Source organism: Phacochoerus africanus, chromosome 4, assembly GCF_016906955.1.
Source record: "Phacochoerus africanus isolate WHEZ1 chromosome 4, ROS_Pafr_v1, whole genome shotgun sequence".
Classification (NCBI taxonomy): Eukaryota; Metazoa; Chordata; class Mammalia; order Artiodactyla; family Suidae; genus Phacochoerus; species Phacochoerus africanus.
This window is the reverse complement of record NC_062547.1, coordinates 86,266,159-86,286,130: the sequence shown is the minus strand read 5'-3', so window position 1 is coordinate 86,286,130 and position 19,972 is coordinate 86,266,159. Positions and strand designations below refer to the sequence as shown.

The window sequence follows — 19,972 nt, the reverse complement described above, 5'->3', positions numbered from 1 at the left end:
TCTCTAAAAAATGCATTTTTTTTTTCTTCTCACACACAGCCCACACATGCCTTCAGAAACTGGGCTTCTCTTTTCATCACAACTGGCTTGGCAACACTTTCCTAAAGGGGACTTCATTTGCTAACCCACTCCTGAGGCCTGGCTCCCAGACAGCATCTGTGATAGGATGAAACACTCCTCCAGACAAAATGGGTTTTAATTCTGCTGACGTGAATACTTTTACTAATACTTTTGTAGCTTGTATAGAAGGCAAAGACTCATTTGGACAGTGGCCCAAGTTCACAATGGCTGTTTTTATATTTAACCTTTCATATTCTTTCACAGCCTGGTCATCTTTCAGGCAGAGAAAAATCCTCTTGTTTTCAGGTTGTGGACAGAATCTGCAAACAGCCTGTGGCCTGGTCATTGTCACAAGTGGACCAGGGACAGACGATAGGTGCCTCAGCCCTGTGCGAACATCAGCTCAGGCGGAGGCTTTCTACAGAGTGAAGCTAAGTTAGATTTTACAGTAATGAGTTTCTTTTCGCTCCCTGTCTCTACCTGTCTCTCTCTTTGGTTCAGTTTTCTCTGGAGGACAATAAAAAGAGCGTCAAAAACACTGTTATTCTGTAAGGAGTGTCACTAGACAGGAAGAGGGTAAAATTTCCCTACTTGTAAGAGGCATTTCTTCTGATAGTGCACTGCGGGGTGGGGTGGGGGGGGAGTAATGCTGTCTCTGGACAAAAGAACTTCTTGCTCTTATCCGTAACATCAGAAGATGGAGTCAGGCAGCAATCACTAAGCATTAACTCCAGCCATCTCCTTTGCCTTGGGTACCTAATCATTCTGGCCACATGCACAAAGTGAATCTTAGCTTACATTTTTTGAGAAGACAGACTAGGGATGACGGTTGGTAAGAACGCGACAGCCATGGCAGCCCCTGAGCTGGGACCGCGGGTGGACATGGCCACGTGGAGCTCTCTATGCTCAGGAGGGATGCGGGGTCCCTCTCCGTGTGCTTGCAACCCCTAGTTAGGGCCTGCCAGCGTCCCCACCACCCACAGTGAAGCAAAATGGCAGGAGACAGTGGTCTCTGAACCGATGGGGGAACAGTTTCGAAGCCGACAAACAAGTAAAATCAGAAGGGAAACAACCTACAGACACTTTGCTGACTATTTCAAGTTTTCCAACCACACAATGATTTGTGATGAACTTGGGTAGTCCTAAGAGCCACACGCAGGGCTGTCTTTTTCTGGGTACTGGCATCATAACAGCCACCTTCTCTTTTTCCAAAATGTCCCTTGTAACCCTGTGCTGTGCAGCTGGTACTGGCCTTCGGGCTTGTTTATCAAGGCTCCCTGGTGCTGTACTGTTAGAGAATCCTGGTTATGGATCCTTCTCACATAAACCTTCTCACAAAACGTAACTGGGAGAAGGGAAAGGAATTGCATGTTTTCCTTATCCGTCTGCAAAGGAACAGGCTTCTACAGTCATTGGAGATTAAATGGAATCCGGTGCCTCAGCCTCTGGTTAGGGACCTTTCTTTCCTAACTGCAACAGCCAGAGCGCTCTTGCGTGCACAACAAGCCCCCAGGCCTGGAGAGAAAGAGCGGCTCTTGGGGCGGGGCTGAGGCCAGGGAGCCCTGCTGTTTTGCGGTTGTTGTTCTGAAGGGGGAAGGCCTAGCAATTGAGCTTCTGCACCGCCAGTGGCAACACTTGAACTACACACATTCAGGTGGAGGTGGACAGCTAGGGGGATGCTTCCTGAAGCTCACCAGCACAAGAAGGGGGTGCTGTTGTTTGGGGGAGGTTGCCAACCACGTGGAGGTGTCCTTGGCATGTACCACGTACAGACCCAACCATACCGTATTTGTGGGTCTAACACACTTGCATTTCCATAGACAAACCCAGCACCCACTTGGGCCTCTCAACTGATAGAGTTAAAGAGTTGGCACTCACCCTCCTTGGCCAATCACTGGCGTGATCTTCACATGCTGTTGGATGCTGTCACCCGATTTCCGTCTGGCATAGTAAACGCCCTGCCACTCCTATAAGGACAGAGAGAGTTCTTAAGATCCTTCCATTCCAGCTTATGGGAGCTCCTACAGAGGATCTCAATGAGATCCCACACATTTTTGCTATTATCCACAAAATACAGCTCTAGAGCTGGACCCACTGGGATGCTGACTACATAAGACTCAAGGCCACAGTGCACCAAGCCCACCAGACCAATGAGTCCAGCATTGGGGGTGCCCTTCCCAGGTTCCAGGACACTTGAGCAGTGGGTAGAGTTCCTGCTGTCAGCCTTATGGGTGTAGTGGCACCAGATCAAGGGATTTTTCTGAGGTCCTCTCGATCTTTACAACAACCCGTAAAGATCAAGGATGAAATTATCATCCTTAATTTACAGATGAGGCTCAGAGTTGCTAAGTAATTGGCCCATGTGAAGAAGTGGAAAACGTGGTTATAAATCTGTATCTCTTAACTCCCCACAAAGCCCATCATCTTTCTCCAATTCTATGGGGCCTCCAGTGAAGACTTCCCTGGGCTTAGTCTGACTCCTGGCAGTTTCCTGCTATATTGGCACCCTGGGGAACTGGCTGGGGCCGAGTGCTTGGTGACCTCTGGGGGGAGCCCTCGACAACCCCACAATTTCTGGGAGGAAGTGGTTGAATCAGAATCTGAGCTTCTCCGCAGCCTCTTCTTGTCCCCGTTCTCATACAAGGTGGCCAGCTGGTATGCATATCGGGGTCACCAGACCTGTGGTAGTATTCTCCAGGTAAATTTATTTACTTTTTTTGAAGTTCTTAACAATGGCCTGTTTCATTTTCATTCTGTCCCAATTTTCTTTGATTAATTTTGGCCATCATATAGAAGCCAAACTTATTTTCTTCCTACAAAATGGTCTTCCATTAAATAAATACAGGGTTTATCTGACTCCTTCACATCAGAGAAAGCACCTGAATGCTTAAAAGAAAAGGTACAGGCAGGGAGTTCCCACTGTGGCTCAGTGGTAATGAATCCAACTAGTATCCCTGAGAATGTGGAATTGATCCCTGGTCTCGCTCAATGGGTTAAGGATCTGGCGTTGCTGTGAGCTATGGTGTAGGTTGCAGACGTGGCTCGGATCTGGTGTTGCTGTGACTGTGGTGTAGGCCGGCAGCTACAGCTCTGATTCGACCCCTAGCCTGGGAACCTCCATCTGCCGCACACATGGCCCTAAAAAACAAAAACAAAACCAAACAAACAAATGACAAAAGCTCTGAGTCCCCCAAACACCAGATAAACTAAATAAGCACCCAACAGCTCTATGGGTAGGACTCTGCTCAGACATACGTATGAAATTCTAGCCATGAAAGGTGAGATATATTCATGGGAAGGCAGAAATTTCCTCATACGAAATCATCAGATTCCATACCACCATGACAAGCAACCACATCCGCTTGCTTATCCCAAATTGACTCATTTTGCAAATACAAAAGACCTTCCACTTAATTATAATGTTATGAAAGAAGTCTATCTTAAAAAGGGGACAGAAAAGCTCAGAGAAGGAAAAAAAAAAAAAAAGCACGCTGGGGAGGGGTCTGTGGCTTGGTTGGGTTTCACGCACCTTGCCCTTCTTGATGCAGGTGTTGATGGTTTCGAGGAGGTCTGCGCGGTTCTTGTCGCTTTTGGGCAGCTCAGCGAGTTCTTTGCCCAGGAGCTCGCCTTTGTGGTAGCCCATCATCCTTTCGAAGGCTGGGTTGACATACTGCACACGGGAAGTGCTTACAGGTCAGGACACAGAAAAAGCATGCTGGGATATCATGGTCCCTGGGTGAGCGCTCTCTCATGTGGGTGCTGACCAGCACCCCCCAACCCTGGAGCAGGTGCCCCTGTCCTGCTGAGCAGTGTGGTCATTCAGCTGCCATCCCAGAAGGCTGGGCCCTTTGAGAAATTGGAAGAAATGCTTCCGCAGAAAAAGAGCAAGAAGCAATGCCAGCCTGTGCTGGGCCTCATTCATTATCCGCGAAATAAGAAAAAAGTCAGAAAAACAAAAATTAACCAGAACTCCATTCAACAGGTTGTAGCTTCTACTAGTCACATCTCTACAAGGCAGCAACTTGATCTCTCATGCCTAAATATCAATACACTGATAGATAATTGCCACTGTCTCTTAACCAATGCTACAGCTTGGGGCTGCTTCCTGTCCAACTGAACAAGAAACGCAGTTCAATGCTTTGGGCAGGAGACCGGTTTCAGTGCTTGGGCACAGCCTGTGCATGATGAGAGCACTCCCTCACCGGGGAAGGCGATGAGGACAGTAGACTCAGAGGGTTCTCTCCACAATTCTGCCCAGGTCCCCTGACTTTAGTGCTGTCCCCTTGGCTGACTCCCAGCTCCACGCTCCACCCTCCAATTTCTCCTCAAAGAACAGAGTCACCAGATGAGGAGCTGAGCGGAGGGGACAAGGGATGAGGAAAGTGGGGAGGAGGTGAACGGATGCATCTAGGGCACAGGTTTCTTTGGCCATAATTTGATGCAGGTGTTGATGGTTTTGAGGAGGTCTGCGCGGTTCTTGCTGCTTTTGAAACGGTCTTGGGAACTGTGATCTCCCTTGGCCTCCACGGTGATGACAGCGGAGAGGAAGCGAGTGACACGGGACACTTGTGGAGCTACTCCCCCGGGAACATGGCTTCTACCCGTACAATTAAGCCCGGGAGTTGGAGGGGGTCGAGAGGCTGCTCTGCGACCCTCGGCACCAGGCCTTGTGAGGGTTGCCAACTTGTCCTTCCTGATCCATCACTTCCACTGGGGACCATCGCCCTCCCTGGGCTGGGCGCCAGGACCCCTGCTCACCAGGGTCAGCCCCACGGCCCCTGGCCCAGCCCTGCACACTGTGGGACTGCCAGCAGCTCTCCCCCCAGTAGACCTCTGCTCGCGGGCTCTCCACTTAGAAAGCCCTTCCCACCTCCTCCCCTCTCCAGCAATTATCCTTGAGCCCCTGCCCAGTCTGAGTTTGTACCACTCCTACGACCCACACTCTCTGATGACTTACTACATTGAATCTCATTTTCTTCTCTCTCTCCTCCTCCTCTAGACATGAAGAGCCTCAAGGGCAAAGGCTACTTTAGATTTACTTTGGATATGCAGGACTGTTTAGTAAGTATCTAAGGAATGGCTACTACTTGAGAATGTATTATTTTCTTTATATGTTGGCTAAATTCTATTTTCACAGGTGTTTATTCTGCTGTTCTGACCAGGTTGCAGATATGGGTAGAAATCAGAGGGCTCTTCATTCACACCAGGTGACCTCACAATGCAGCAGGTACTCCAGGATCTGGACTCTGGGGCCAGTTCAATCCTGGTTCTGTCAGTCACTGGCTATGACCATGAGCAGGTTACTTATCTTCTCTGGTCCTCAGTTTTCTCATCTATAAAATGGCTACGATAGCAGTACTTGGTTCACAGAGTTCTTTTAAGAAACAAATGAGTAGGTGTAAAATGCTTCGCTCTGCATCTGGCACATGGTAAGCAGCACATAGGTGTTTTAAAGCAGAGATCATTTCGATGGATGGATGGGTAGGTATATACTGTTCCTAAATTTTAAGGGCTACTGCCTGACCTTTGACCTCTGCACTAAGAGGCACACGCCCTGTGAAGCATTGCTGCCCCGAGGACTTGTATTAAATGAGAGCATATATGACGTAGCTCATCCATGATGACTCATCTTAAAACCTGCAGCACAAAGGCCATTTTAATTTCCCATAGTTCATATGAAAACATCCTCTAGTCAACTTCTTCCTCTTTGTTCCTGTTTTGAACTTAATACTCAGAATGCTGGTAGGTTTTTAAAGGGGCCTGAAAGCGTTCCCCAAGAAAAAGCCTGCCATTAGTACAGTTTCTCTTTCCCTACGGGGATGCCCCTCTCCAGGCACCACTGTCCTCAGTCGCTGTTGCTTCCTCATCAAGGGAAAGGCTGGGAAGTGACGTATATCATGTGACAGCATCACCACATCACCTCACCCAGAGCTACAGGTTTCCTAATCACCAGGTGCTAACTGTAGGGGAAGGACTCCGTTGCCTGGTCCAAGACAGTCTGCAAGATGACAGACAGCAGGGAAGGCTGGCAGACAACAGCGAGCCCCTTTCTCATCCTCAACCTCAAAACCTGGCTTCCCTGTACAAGAGGGAGGGGCAAAGCAAATGCGTTTCAGGAACAGAATTGACTGCTCAAGTCCAGGGAGACGTGGGAAGGCTGTGGGATTTGTGCTCGGTCTGTAACAGAAACACATGTGACTTCTCTGAGGTTCAGGACACAGAGATGAGGGCAGGTGGGCCAGAAACAGGCAGCAACACGAGGAAGCCTTTGGATGCATTTCATGGGACAGCCAGGGAAACAAATTTCGAAAATATAGCCCAACGAGGAACCAGGGAAGAAGGCTTTGGAGGCAGAAAGACATGGCTGGATGTTCTGGTTGCCGTATTTATCACTGGGGCTTTCCTTGGATAAGCTCCTTGGCCTTCCTGGGCCTCTATTTCCTCATCTGTATCACTACAGATTACGGCCCTTCTGTCTTTCTCACAGGGTTCCTGGATGGAAATGAGGTTCCCTCATGCGTGTGTTGATGACAGGGCCTAGACACGGTGGGCTACTGATGCCACTGACCCCCTGTGGGAGCAGGGTGTCTCTGTGGGCCGTGGGAGTTTCACAGCACAGTACAGATGAGGCTCTGTCGTGGGGCCACTATGGATTGGACCGTACTTTTTAATCTTTATTTATTTATTTGGACACAGCTGTGGCATATGGAAGTTCCCAGGCCAGGGATCCAATCTGAGCAGCAGCTGGAACCTCACACGTGCTCCCATTACAAGGACAGGCAGGCCAGTGCCCATCAGTTGCAGAGTCTACATTTCAGAGTATTTATTTTTTTTTTACGGCCATACCTGTGGCAAACACAAGTTCCCAGGCCAGGGACTGACTCCAAGGCACATCTGCAACGTACAGGCCAGGCTTTAACCCACTGCGCCAGACCGGGGGTAGAAGCCTCACCTCTGCAGCGACCCAAGCCACTGAAATTGGATTCTTAACCCACTATGCCACAGTGGGAACACCTCAAAGCATTTTTTTGAAGTCTAAATGTCTTACCTTCCAACACATATCAAGACAACTTCATTTCAACAAAGTTCTGTCTGCTAGACCCATTTTCTTAGGAAGATGATTTTAGTATTACATAAGAGTGGTTTATAATTGGAATACCAGCTATAGGCCAATAAATGAAGAGTGTTAATATTCTGTTCCCAAGGCATTTATAAGCATGTACTCTCCAGTTCTGACATACTTCTGTGTCTATAATGTCTTCCCAGGTAGTCTCAAGAATTTGTCCCATTGCTGTCAAAGAAATAGCCGGTTCTGAACAGAATTCATTTTTATTCTTACCGAGTATCTAATTCTTAGCTTAAGTCTGTCTGTTTTCCTTGCACACTTTGATGTTCCTTTCTCCAGAGAAAATGCGCTGAAATGTGAGAATGACGGCAAAGTGCTTGGAAAAGGGGGGCTCCAACTTGAAAGGCTGTATTTTGACACTGAAAGATAAAAAGGGGCCCCGTACCTGAATCACATGGTCATCGCTTGTGATCTCTATGGCTTCATGACAGTGGTCTAATGCTGTAAACACTGAATTACAGGCCCTGAAAGTTGCAAAAGATTCGTGTTAGTTCTGCCACAAAACCATTAGCATTCCATCTGTTTATTTATCAGACAATTCCTCAGATTCATGAAAACCGGGCACCTTGTGATACGCGGTTTTGCAAAGAGGTCTAGCCTTTCAAACTAAATGAATAAACCAATATCATGTATTTCTATGTACAGGATACAAAGAGAAGAACATAATTCAGCAAAACCTTCATGGATCATGGAATGAACTCCCCATGTGCTAAATGAAACCTTCATACTGACACCAGAGAGCAAAGATGCAGGAGATGGCCTCGCAGGTCTCCTGTGTTCTGTTAATGATGCTCTTCCGTTCCATTCACTGTGTGGTCCTGGAGAAGTCAAGTCTTAAGCCCAAATTAGATCTGAGGTATTCTGGCCTTTTGCAATAGACACAGAAACATTTTCTCTCCTTTCTTTCCTTTTTTATTTTAATTTTTTTTGGACACAGCTGTGGCATATGGACGTTCCCAGGCCAGGGATCAAATCTGAGCCACAGCTGGAACTCACACCACAGCTGTGGCAATGCCGTTTCCTTAACCCACTGTGCCAGACCGGGGATGGAACAGGTGCTGCCCCAGAGACAACACCAGGCGCTTAACCTGCTGCACCATGGCAGGAGCGCCATCTCTTTTCTCACTGTTGTGACCTTTGATAAGCCAGCCTTCATGGTACTTGGCTTTCAGCAACACCCACCAGCCTGAAGAAAGCCCAATACCGAAGATGTCCCCTTGCCTGATTAATTGTATAGCTCTCCAGACAGGCACTTTTCTTGGTGACCTTCCTTGTCCATCTGGAATTTTTGAAATCCTTTCCATTTCTCAACTTCTTGGCTAAAATCTTAACTACCTTCCAAATCAAAAGCAACTCCAAATACAGTTATTTCCTATCTAACCCAGTAAGTATGTAGCTAGTTACTAGAGCTTTGTCATTTGTACTGGCTGTCTCAAGAATCCCAGGAAGGCTTTCTTACACATTATCAGAAAAAAAAAACAAACAAAAAAACAAAACATTGTTTACTAATGTCATTTCTTATAAAACAAACTCTTGAAATGTTACTTGTTTTTTCCACCCATGGGGCATTTAACGATGCCGTTCTTTTTTGAACTGTTTTCAAGGGAGACGGTAGAAAAAAACTGGGTGAAATCTGGCTTGGTATTTTGCCAGTTATGGGACCTTGGGCAGTATTTGATCTCTACTGGCCCTCAGTTTCCTCATCTACAAAATGAAAATAACACAGGTTGTTTAAGACTCAAACCAGATAGTTTAGGTGAGGCATTTCTCCAAGACCTTGGGACAATCTAAGAATTCAATACACAGTACTTGTTCTTATTTGCAAGATCTCAGAATAATATTTCTTTGTTTTCTAAAGCTTTCAAGACTGTTGGTAAAAAGAAAAGTGAATCATAACCTATCTTTTCTCACGAGTGTACCTGAAATATCAAGCAAAGAGCTGCTTTCAACAACAGCAAGACAACCTGCACAGCAAGTAAAGGATTTTAGCCCATTGATGGGTAGTGTTCCTGCAGTTGCAGAGGTGGAGGTACCAGTGTGGGAGCGTAAGAGAAGTTATCACGACAGAGGAGAAGGGAGGACAATGTAAGCCCAACCCAACTGAGATTCCTGATGGCTGCAGGATGTTTTCTTTTTTTTTCCTTTTTGTCTTTTTAGGGCCTCACCCATGGCATATGGAGGTTCCTAGGCTAAGGGTCGAATTGGAGCTGTAGCTGCCGGCCTAGACCATAGCCCCAGCAACGCCAGATCCAAGCCATGTCGGAGACCTACACCACAGCTCACAGCAACACTGAATTCCTAACCCACTGAGCAAGGCCAGGGATTGAGCCCACAACCTCATGGTTCCTAGTTAGATTCATTTCCATGCTGAGCCAAGAGAGGCACTCCAAGAAAAGTTTTCATTTGCAGCAATATGGATGGACCTGGAGGGCGTTACGCTAAGTGGAATAAGTCAGACAGAGAAAGTTCAATACTTTATCTTGATATCACTTACCTATAGAATCTAAAAAATACAATAAATGAGTGAATAAAACCAAAAAAGCAGACTCCTAGAGAACAAACTGCTGATCACCCGTGGAGAGAGGCAAGGGGAAAGGGGCAATATAGGGGTAGGGGAGTAGGAGGTACAAACTATTAGGTCTAAAATAAGCTACAGGGATACACTATAAAACATGAGGAATATAGCCAATATTTTATAATAACTATAAATGAATTATAACCTTCAAAATCATACATCAGTACGAGTTTATGTTGTGGCTCAGTGGGTTAAGTACCTGACCAGTATCCATGAGGATTCCGGTTCATCCCTGGCCTTGCTCAGTGGGTCAAGGATCCAGCTTTGCTGCAAGTGTGGGGTGCAGATGCGGCTTAGATCCAGTGTTCCTGTGTCTGTGGCATAGGTTGCAGATGAGGCTTGGATCCTGCGTTGCTGTGGCTGTGGTATAGGCCTGCAGCTACAGCTCTGATTCTACCTCTAGCCTGGGAACTTCCATATGCTGAAGGTGCGGCCCTATAAAGAAAAAAAAATCATAAATCAGTATATTGTATACCTATAACATATAATACTGTGCAGCAACTATACTTCAATTAAAAAATAAAACTGCTCCCGTCTACCTAATGTGAGCTATATAGTCCTAGTAGCATTGCTACATGTGTAAACATGATCATTTAAAATGGGAAAAAAAGAAGCAAAGAGCGCTTTAAAATCGCCCTACTTGTCTCTCCTGAAGATGCAGCCAAGAGCTAGTCTTATCCCAAGTTTTTCGCAGGCATCCGGGTCCAGAACCTTAGGTAGCACCATAGGACAGCGTTCCCTGAGCTCCAGACATCAGACAGGGAAAACCACACTCTGTGTAGGCGAATTCCTTAGCTTTGGGAGCTGGATAATGAAGAGCTCCCCAATCTTATCGAATGATAAATTCCTCTCTTGCCCAAGTATTTTCTTAAAGTACCCATGTGGCTCAATTAGGTATGTAAACAGCTTCTTCAGAGTATAATTGTTTTTCGTCAATTCAAGAGGCTGCCTTCACACAAGCACTGAGCTCCAACTGCTAAATTTATCTATTAGATGTTCACTGCAAAGCATACACAATGGGAAAAGGAGATTTTTTTTTTTTTGTCTTTTTATGACTGCACTCACAGCATACGGAGGTTCCTAGGCCGGGGGCTGAATTGGAGCTGTACTGCCTGCCTACACCACAGCCAAAGCAATGGCAAATGCAAGCTACGTCTGCAACCTACATCACAGCTCATGGCAATGCCAGACCCTTCACCCACTGAGCGAGGCCAGGGATCGAACCTGCCTCCTCACGGATGCTAGTCAGGTTTGTTTCCACTGAGCCACGACGGGAACTCCCCCAGACAAAGCAGATTCTTATCCATAGTTGAAGTGAAAGTCAATTGGCAGGAACAGCAGGTTATTTCCCCTGTGACAAACGCTACTGGCCTGCAATGTTTAGATCTAGGCTTTAAACCAATTTGGTTGATGATTTCTACTTAAATAAACTTGCAGCAAAATGAGGTAATCAATGTGAATCATGTTCCTAGACTTTGGGAATTTAATTGCTTGTATTAATTATTAATATTCTTCATGCAGAAGAACCTGAGCTTTATTAATTTTCTGTTCTTGGGAACCATATAACTCTGGACCTCAGATGTGTTTTTGCAGGCTTCAGGTTGAAAAATTGGAAAACTGGAAAAAGCACAAGGGGAAGGAAATCTAGGTGTTAAACCCTAGATGTAGCACCAGCAATGTAACCATTTCCCCTTCATCTTCTTACAAGTCCATGAAGATGTGCAGGGAAAGGGTCAATATTACAGGGACCAGGTTAAAAAGTCCACAAAGAACATGGTGCTATGATGGAATGCAGAGTGCATCCAACTGAAAGCAGGGAACCTACCCAGAGTTCCCACTGTGTCTTAGAGGTTAATGAACCTGACTAGCATCCATGAGGTTGGGGGTTTGATCCCTGGCCTCAGTCAGTAGGTTAAGGATCTGGCATTGCCACGAGCTGTGGTGTAGGTCACAGACGTGGCTCTGATCTGGCATTGCTGTGGCTGTATCTGTGGCCGGCAGCTACAGCTCTGATGTGACCTCTAGACTGGGAACCTCCATGTGCTGCAAGCGTGGCCCCAAAAAGACAGGAAAAAAAAAAGGAAACAAAGCAGGGTGCCTGGATTCCACTTTGGCACTGCCACTGACATACTGGGTAGCTGCGATCATGCAAGGGTCTCCCTGGATTCCACTTTGGCACTGCCACCGACATACTGGGTAGCTGCCAAGGGTCTCCTTGGATCTCAATGTTCCCTCTGTCAATTGTAGCTGGAGGCGGGGGGTGGGGGTGGAGGGTGGGGGGTTACATGACTCCTGTGTCCCTACCTGGAATGTAGTCAAATGAAACACAAACCCCCATAGACACACACATGGAGGCTGCTGATAACAAGGGGAGGACTAGGCAAGGTGGTGGCGTGTAGGGAGAGGGTTCTGTACATACATCTGTATCCCATCAGGGATTTGGGAATAGCAGGGAAGGGACCATGGAGGTGCACAAGGCCAGCAGGTTACTTTAAGCCATCACAGCTCAGACACTCTACTCCTGTAACACAATGGTTGTCATGCAGAGCCCGCATGAGGATAACGTCCTCTATAAATGTTGGTTAATAATGAGGTGCTGTGTTCCACAGAATATAAAGGTTTGCCCAATAGAAATGGACTCTTTCTAAAATCGAGGGCTGCTCTTGTCTTAAGACTTGGAGTGAAGTAAAGGTCATGACTTGGGTGTAACCCCTAGATAAGAAATAGCAGGCTGCCTGATGATGAAACAATAGCTGGTACCACATTCAACTCACCAACTTAACCCCCCAGCAAATCATCAAATCTGATCTGTATTTTGGTTAATAAAGTTGTTTTCATGATAAAGAAGCCTAAGAACACCAAAGACAAGGGGTCATCGGTGAGCCCCTATCTCCCTAGTCATTCCCCCTTTCATGAATTCTTCTGTTCAATACAGTAATTCATCATAGGTACATAGAAATGTGATTTTGTTCTATCTTTAAAAGTTGTTCTTCTATAGTGGAATTTTTTGGGTGAGGTATTTTATGTTTGCTCACATGACCTTCTTTTGTCCTTGGGTAAGTACACATGACTAACATACACAAAGACCTGGATAGACGTGTCTGCCTTCAACATTCAACATCATCCTTGCAGTACAGACTGTCCTTGCAGAATGCCAGTAATGTCACATATTTAGCTGCCGCTGGGGGCGGAATTGCAGGGAAAAGTATTATGTAATTAGACTATAATTATTCTGGCATTGTATAAAAAGCCTCATTTTCCCCATCTGCAGCAAGTGACAGAATTACCTGCCAGCCTCTGATGTGCAGGTAAATGCTTTAGACATCCTTGAATGCACTAAGGAGCTGGGAGGACCCATGGATAGGTCACTGACCCCTACCCACTGGGCCCAGGTGTGGTGTACCCAAGGAGAGTCAAACCACACACAGACTTCTCCTCCCAAAACTGGGAAGGAAGCGGGAGACAGCCACAGTGCAACCAGCCAAAAAGCATCAGAAGAAACTGACCAATCAGCCCTCCTCTGGCTTCTCCCGTGGAGAACTGTTGCTTTACTTTCTCCTCGGCTCTCCTGACTGGAAAGAGAGGTTCCTTACCAGCCAGGTTCAAGCTGGTGCGGAAGCAAGGGGCATCAGTGTTCTGGGCAAACCCACCTGCTTGGGACTGCGGCTGCGGGGACAGGTCCATTCACTAGCTTCACGCTGATTTATATTAAGAATCTGAGCCTTTTCCTTATGATTCTAGACCGGGACCAGCTTTCCCAACCAGCTCATCAGTGAGGGGTGAGAAGTTCCAGGTCTTACGCGGTGTTAGGGACTGAGAACATTGCCACGTTCTGAATCTGATGAGATCTTGAAAAGTTTTCAGTGCCCTGGCTTTAAGCAGATCTCATCAGCATGGTAACTGGAAGCCCTTTGTTTTAGTCCTTGGGCTGGCTGAGGAGGTTGATTCCAGACCAGCCTTCCTGGCGTTCACCAAGGACAAGGCGCCTTCTGACATCTTACTTGTGCCATCGCGTTCAACATGGCCTATGAAAACTCACGCGGTCATTTCAAAAAAAATGAGACAATGAACTATCAAAACAATAAAGTGTCTGCTATTCATTTTCATTGTAATTAATACACAGTTAATGAATTCAACCAAAACTAAATCCTTCTTTTTCTAACTTTATTGTGAAAACATCTACAATAAAAGTACCATCTCTTTACCCTCAATAAAAGCAGTAGAGACCCGCAGGAATAAAAACAATTAATGTAAAATTAAAAACCATCAATTGCTGTCATAAAGGCAATATGGTTTCCTTAAAACTTCTGTGAAGTTCTCTGAAGTTAATACGCACATGGAAACAAAGAAACCAAGGGATTTAACGTACACTGAAAAATTTTTGGCAATGCTCCTTGCCAAAGAATTTCTTCTGGTTTCACAATCTTTTTTAATACTTTCCCACCTAAAGGACTGTTTATTCTCACCCTTTATTTCTTAAAGCTCTCTATCCACCAAAAAGTGACTTCCCTGACCAGGATGAACCCCAGAAAAGCCTGCCTCTATGGGTTCATGCCAATCCATTTTGCTTCCAAGAGACATAGGCTGGTCAAGAAAAATTAAGTTTAAGAAGGTTTTGTTCCCTCTGAATGCAAATTAAGTAATCAAGGTAAGAAGTGTAACCATTTCAATGAGGTACTATCTTATGTATTCTTCCCTGAACCTGAAAGCCTCAGGACATCTTAATTGGCCAGAGAGAGAAGTCAGGGATCTTCTGGCACCCAATGGGCTGGAGCCACATGGGATTGGCTTCCCAGGGGCCATGGGCTGGGAACGCCTCTTCTTTCCCCTGCGCTCTCTCTCTCTCTGCTCAAAGTGGGACAGGTTGAAGAAATCAGGGTCCTGAGAGCATGCCAGAGTGGAGGCTGAGCACAACCAGGCAGGAGCTAGAATTCTGATATTCCAGGATGTTCCAGAAGCATGTCCCACCACCTCGAGTTCTGGCCAGCAGCCAGACCCTTAGAGAATCCATTCATCCCAGAAGTGGGTACCAGAGAGCACTAGATATATGTAAAGAGACTCAAAACCACTTTCTTGAAGACACTTCATTCACACTAAGGCCACAAGCAGGCCTGCTGAAATTTCTATCCCAGATACACAGCAATTACCGAACTTAGCATAGTTTGCTATGCATGCACTGGTTTGCCCCACTGGTTTGCCCCTATCCGTAAAAATCCAAGCAGGAATTTATAAACGTTGAAAGTACTCCTCAAAGGCTATTCTTAATCTCAGTCTAATTGTACAGAAGTTAAACAGTACTTTTCCTAGGGTATAATTTTAAAACAGCTGTAAATAGTGGAAAATGTTGTCAAAAGAAGAAATGCTTCCAATTTATTGCATTATATCAAAGGGCTCCCAGTTTAGACTCTGCCTTTTACCAGCTACTGTAACTGGTTTAAGGGCTTCAGAATCCCTTGGATTCAGCTAAGAACCACTGACCCACAGCCTAATGACAGCCAAGCTTTCATGCAGAATTGTTAAACTCATGTTCAACTTGTTTTGCTACATACCTTAGCTTGAACTGTGAGCGAACTTCCCCATGTTCTATTTGAATCAGTTCATTATAGCAAGCAATTATGCTGCTATTCTCCATAAATCTCTGGGGGAAAAAAAAATTGAAGATAACATGTAAGACATATACAGTTACTGCCAAAATAGTCAAGGAAGTGTATCCGTCTTTTCTACCCTCATGTAACAATGTTACATAAGACAATTAGGAAGGAACACAAGATGAAATCAAACAGTTGTCACACTTGCTTCCATGTGTAAGAAACAACAGAGCAGATAATACTATACATTTAACTCTATTTTAACAAAGGTCGGGAAATCATCACTATGAACATTCACAGGGAAATAAATACACAAGGGCTAGAACACCTCCCCAACTTGGCTAATTCCTGAAACACCTGTTCTTTCTGTTGCACTAAGGCAAGTCCTCTGAAACCCGACCCTGGTTGTGTTCAGTGTGTGCCATGTAGAAGTGGTCCCTTCATCATCCTGAGTACTTTAATGCATGCCCTTCCATTACACACACACACACCCCTACATGCAAAGCCCCCTGACTTGCCCTGTCCTTTGCCCCCCATATCCCAGCAGGAAGCTAGGAAAGGGCTAAGGACAGAGGGGCAACCACGAACACATAGAGGGAAGTCCTTTCCATTTACAAAGCAGAGTTAGACAAGGTGAGGCTCTGGTCTAGCTTCTGGACAGGTGGAGATTATAGGTCAGTCTGTAACTGAGCTCTGGGCAGTATTGACTGATGCTTCTAAAAGTACAAAAAAGGAATGTGATAAAACAAGTTTTTGAGAAGGTTGGAATAAACAGATAGGGTTTTTTTTTTTAATTTTTAATTTTTTTTAAGGTCTTTTTAGGGCTGGACCTGCGGCATATGGAAGCTACAGTCACCAGCCTACGCCACAACCACAGCAATGCCAGATCCGAGCCACATCTGTGACCTACACCACAGCTCATGGCAATGCTGGATTCTTAACCCACTGAGCGAGGCCAGGGATCGGACCTGTGTCCTATTCATTTCCACTGAGCCATGGTGGGAACACCAGGTGTTGTTTTTTGTTTGTTTGTTTTTAAATGGAAACTTTAAAAGTAAACTTCTTTTGTCTATATCTATCTAGAAAAGTAGTAAAATTCATTTTAAAGTGTATAAGGTACAGAAAAATATAAAGAAAAACCCTAAATCACAAATAATGTCATAAGCTAGAATTATTCATTCTGGTTTATTTCCCTTAGGTTTTTATTATGCCTCTGTGTATATATATTACATATTTTATATATATAAAATCATGCTATAGTTTTACCTTCCAATCTAAGTAGTATTTTTTTATTCTTATTTTTCTTTAGGCCTCCTAGGAACTTCCACTGCAATGAAGATCAGCCTTCTATCAGGTGATGGTTTCTGACCCTGGAGCACTTTGCATGTACCTAAGTGACTCAGTTAAGTGCTTTGTAGACTAAAGGCAGTGAGACCATCTTTTGGGAGCTTCCCAAGAAATCTGCAATAAACTGAGTGAACCAAGAATGGTGCTCTTCAAACTCCAACATGTTAAGAATGGCCTGGGCATTTGGTTAACACGCAGATTCCTGGGCCCTGCTTTCAAAAACGCAGAAAGATGTCTTTGGTTCAGAACTTCTCCGTGTGCTCAGGCGTGATATTGCCCAGGTGTACCATCCATTCTCTGGAAAAGGAGAAACACAGCCCTCACTGGACCACAGAAGCCTTCTGTCACAGGCACTTATTAGGAGCTTGGAGACCCTAGGAGTCCATGGAACAGTTTAGGAAATGTGAGTTTGGAGGACCCAGCATGGAGCTGGGAGTTAAACACCACGCATTTGCATCTTGATGTGTTATGAGTATGAACTCTGCAAGCAAGCCATTTTGAGCCTGTTTCCTCTTCTGTAAAAATGGAGACAACATTAAATCGCTCCTCTGTAGCTGAGGATCAACTAACTCACCTAGAAGGGAACCCAACAAATAATTAACCTTGGTTTTTCCCTTCCTTCTCCACCAGGAGCCTATCCAGGGAGGAACTGTGTCTGACCACTATATGCCCAACACACCTAGCACACAGTGTTGCTCACAGGAAGTGCGCCATAAATACTTGCTGAATGAACTTATAAGCATCATTCCAAACAGATCAAGAGGTCCTCAAAAAGTTGAAAGCAAAACAGCGGCCATCGCCCTTTGCTAAAATGTGCGTTCTAAAAGGCTCAGAGAGGGCTGAGCACCATGCAGTTGGCCGCTCACACACAGCTACAGAGGCTTCAAGGGGAACTGCTGTGGAATACTTGATGGTACAATGTGTTCCCAGAACCCCACTCAGGGACCCACACACTGAAGCACTGGGCAATTAGCTCGCAACACAGAGCTGAGTTTCAGCAGATGATTTAATACAATCAAAACAACTCAGAGATGGGAAACAACTTCTCGGAAGGCGAGAAGAATAGCTGGCATATTTGGGAGGGTGCTTGGGCAGACAGTTGCCAGAGACAAGATTTTGCCCAAAAAAGGAGACTTGCCACCTGGAGAGCAGCCTGGGCTGACTGTGTGCCACAGTAACTGAGGAGGGACCGCCTTGAGGTGCAATGTGCTTCTCTCGGAAAGAGCCCCAACAACTCAGGGGCACCCTGACCTAGCTGGCAAATGGCCTTGATCACACCCTGCACTAAAGAACACCAGGTGATCCCTGACAGGTACTGTTTTTCATGCTTCCACAAAGGACTCTATTCATCATGGCTGCCCGCAAAAAAGCAGCACCACATCTAGACGGAGGGAAACAAAGCAACACAAGCAGGTTACAAAAAGAATCAAAAAGGAACAATGGTATTTTTCTTCTTAATTTTGCTTGAAAATATCTGTACCCGAAGAGGGCAGGTGTTTCTCCTAAGCTTTTCTGTAATGACCATGCCATCTCAGCCCCCCAGACAAGATGCTAGCACTCCCAACAGCACCAATCGCCACACCAGTTGGATGGAGGCAGGGTCACTGAACTAAAGGCTGACCTCCAGAAAGACACTCAACAGCACCTCGGTGATGGGGGCTCATCAGCGTAACTGCCAGTGTGCGGTGCCTTCTCCCATCTGTCCCCAGGTAGTGGAGAGAACCTCCAAGCTCACATCTTGAGAGCTCCTGCCTCAGACACAAAGGACAGCATTGCAGTGGGGCGCCTGGGCGGACAACATTACGCAGAAGATCTGTGCAAACTGAGCAGGTTTAGTTACTTCCAAGAAAATGCGTAAGTAAAGAGGTCCCAGCCATATAGCTTCTTGGACACTTTTCCTTTTCCAACTCTCGGTTCTGAAACTCAGCCACCCTGTCTCAGGCGCACTCACGGAGAAGCAGCAGCATAGCACGACAGCGCCCAGAACCGAACGGCCACTTCTGAGAGATGCCATGATGGATAAGAAGAAAGCCTTAGGGGAGTAAGTGACATTGTCACCTGCAAACATTCATTTCCATCACACATGTGAACCACGGCGATACCTTCCTAACTTTATGTAGCACTGCTTCTTGCACAGGGAAGCACAAAACAACTCCATGCCATGGGCAATTTCTGCTTCTCTGTGGTTGACAACAAAGAAGGGATTTTTTTTTTTTTTGAACCCAGGGTAGCAAAACACCATCACTCAAAGCACCCAAAAGAATGTTCCTAATTCACAAAGCACTGGCAGCCTCCTGTTTTTGAAGGAAAAGAATGCATTACACGTATCTGAGATTCAGAGTACTCCTATCAAAGACCTTGATATGCCAGGTAAATCTAGTTTGTTGGTAAATATCCTTAATCAATCTTAATCTTCAAGTTTGTTTGTTTATTTATTTAGTCTTTTTTAGGGCTGCACCCGTGGCATATAGAGGTTCCTAGGCTAGGTGTTCAATTGGAACTGTAGCTGCTGGCCTACACCACAGCCACGGCAATGCTGGATCTGAGCCATGTCTGCAACCTACACCACAGTTCACAGCAACACTGGATCCTTAACCCACTGAGCGAGGCCAGGGATCGAACCTGTGTTCTCAGATGCTAGTCAGGTTCATTAACCACTGAGCCATGACAGCAACTCCTTAATCTTCAAGTTGAGTGCCAGTATTATTCATGAAGTTGTCAAGTAATTTTTCTTTGCTGGTATTTCTGGTTTAAACCAGGAGTTCATAAGATGCTACAAGTCACTTGCTTAAGTTTAAATTATCAGCAAAAGTTGTGTAAGGCAACTGTGGGTCTCTACCCTGACCTATTTTTTTCCCCAAAGGGTAATTAATCTTTTACTTTTTTTTAAATGGGATAAATATGTTTGTTATTTAAAAACTTCAAGCATATAAAGTGAGGTCCTCCACCATTTCTCTGTAAAGGTTTGTCTTCTTTGCAATTATGAAATCTTATTTCCTCTGAACGGTCTAGGGGTTCACAGGCCATGGGTAAATCGAAGCCACACCACAGCCACAGCAATGCGGGATCTGAGCCGCATCTGCAACCTACACCACAGTTCATGGCAAATGCCAGATCCCCAACCCACCAAGCGAGGCCAGGGATTGAACCTGAAAACTCACGGATCCCAGTCGGATTCGTTAGCCACTAAACCATGAAGAGAACTCCTCAAAAGTCATATTTTGACTGTTCCACATTTTGATTATCTTTTCCACCTCTTTTCTTCCCTCTCTCGCC

At 45.6% G+C, this 19,972-nt stretch overlaps 1 protein-coding gene across 5 annotated transcripts in view; it reads right to left on the bottom strand.

The window, feature by feature from the left end:
- PDE8B (phosphodiesterase 8B) overlaps nucleotides 1-19,972 on the bottom strand; it is a 227,044-nt gene that overhangs the window by 83,428 nt on the left and 123,644 nt on the right. For all 5 annotated transcript variants that reach the window (XM_047778158.1, XM_047778154.1, XM_047778155.1 and 2 more), the window contains exons 6-9: nucleotides 15,311-15,399; nucleotides 7,572-7,650; nucleotides 3,590-3,730; nucleotides 1,939-2,027 (exon numbers count right to left, since the gene is read on the bottom strand). In XM_047778158.1, the coding sequence (XP_047634114.1) occupies nucleotides 1,939-2,027; nucleotides 3,590-3,730; nucleotides 7,572-7,650; nucleotides 15,311-15,399 (398 nt within the window). The remainder of the gene's footprint in view (nucleotides 1-1,938; nucleotides 2,028-3,589; nucleotides 3,731-7,571; nucleotides 7,651-15,310; nucleotides 15,400-19,972) is intronic.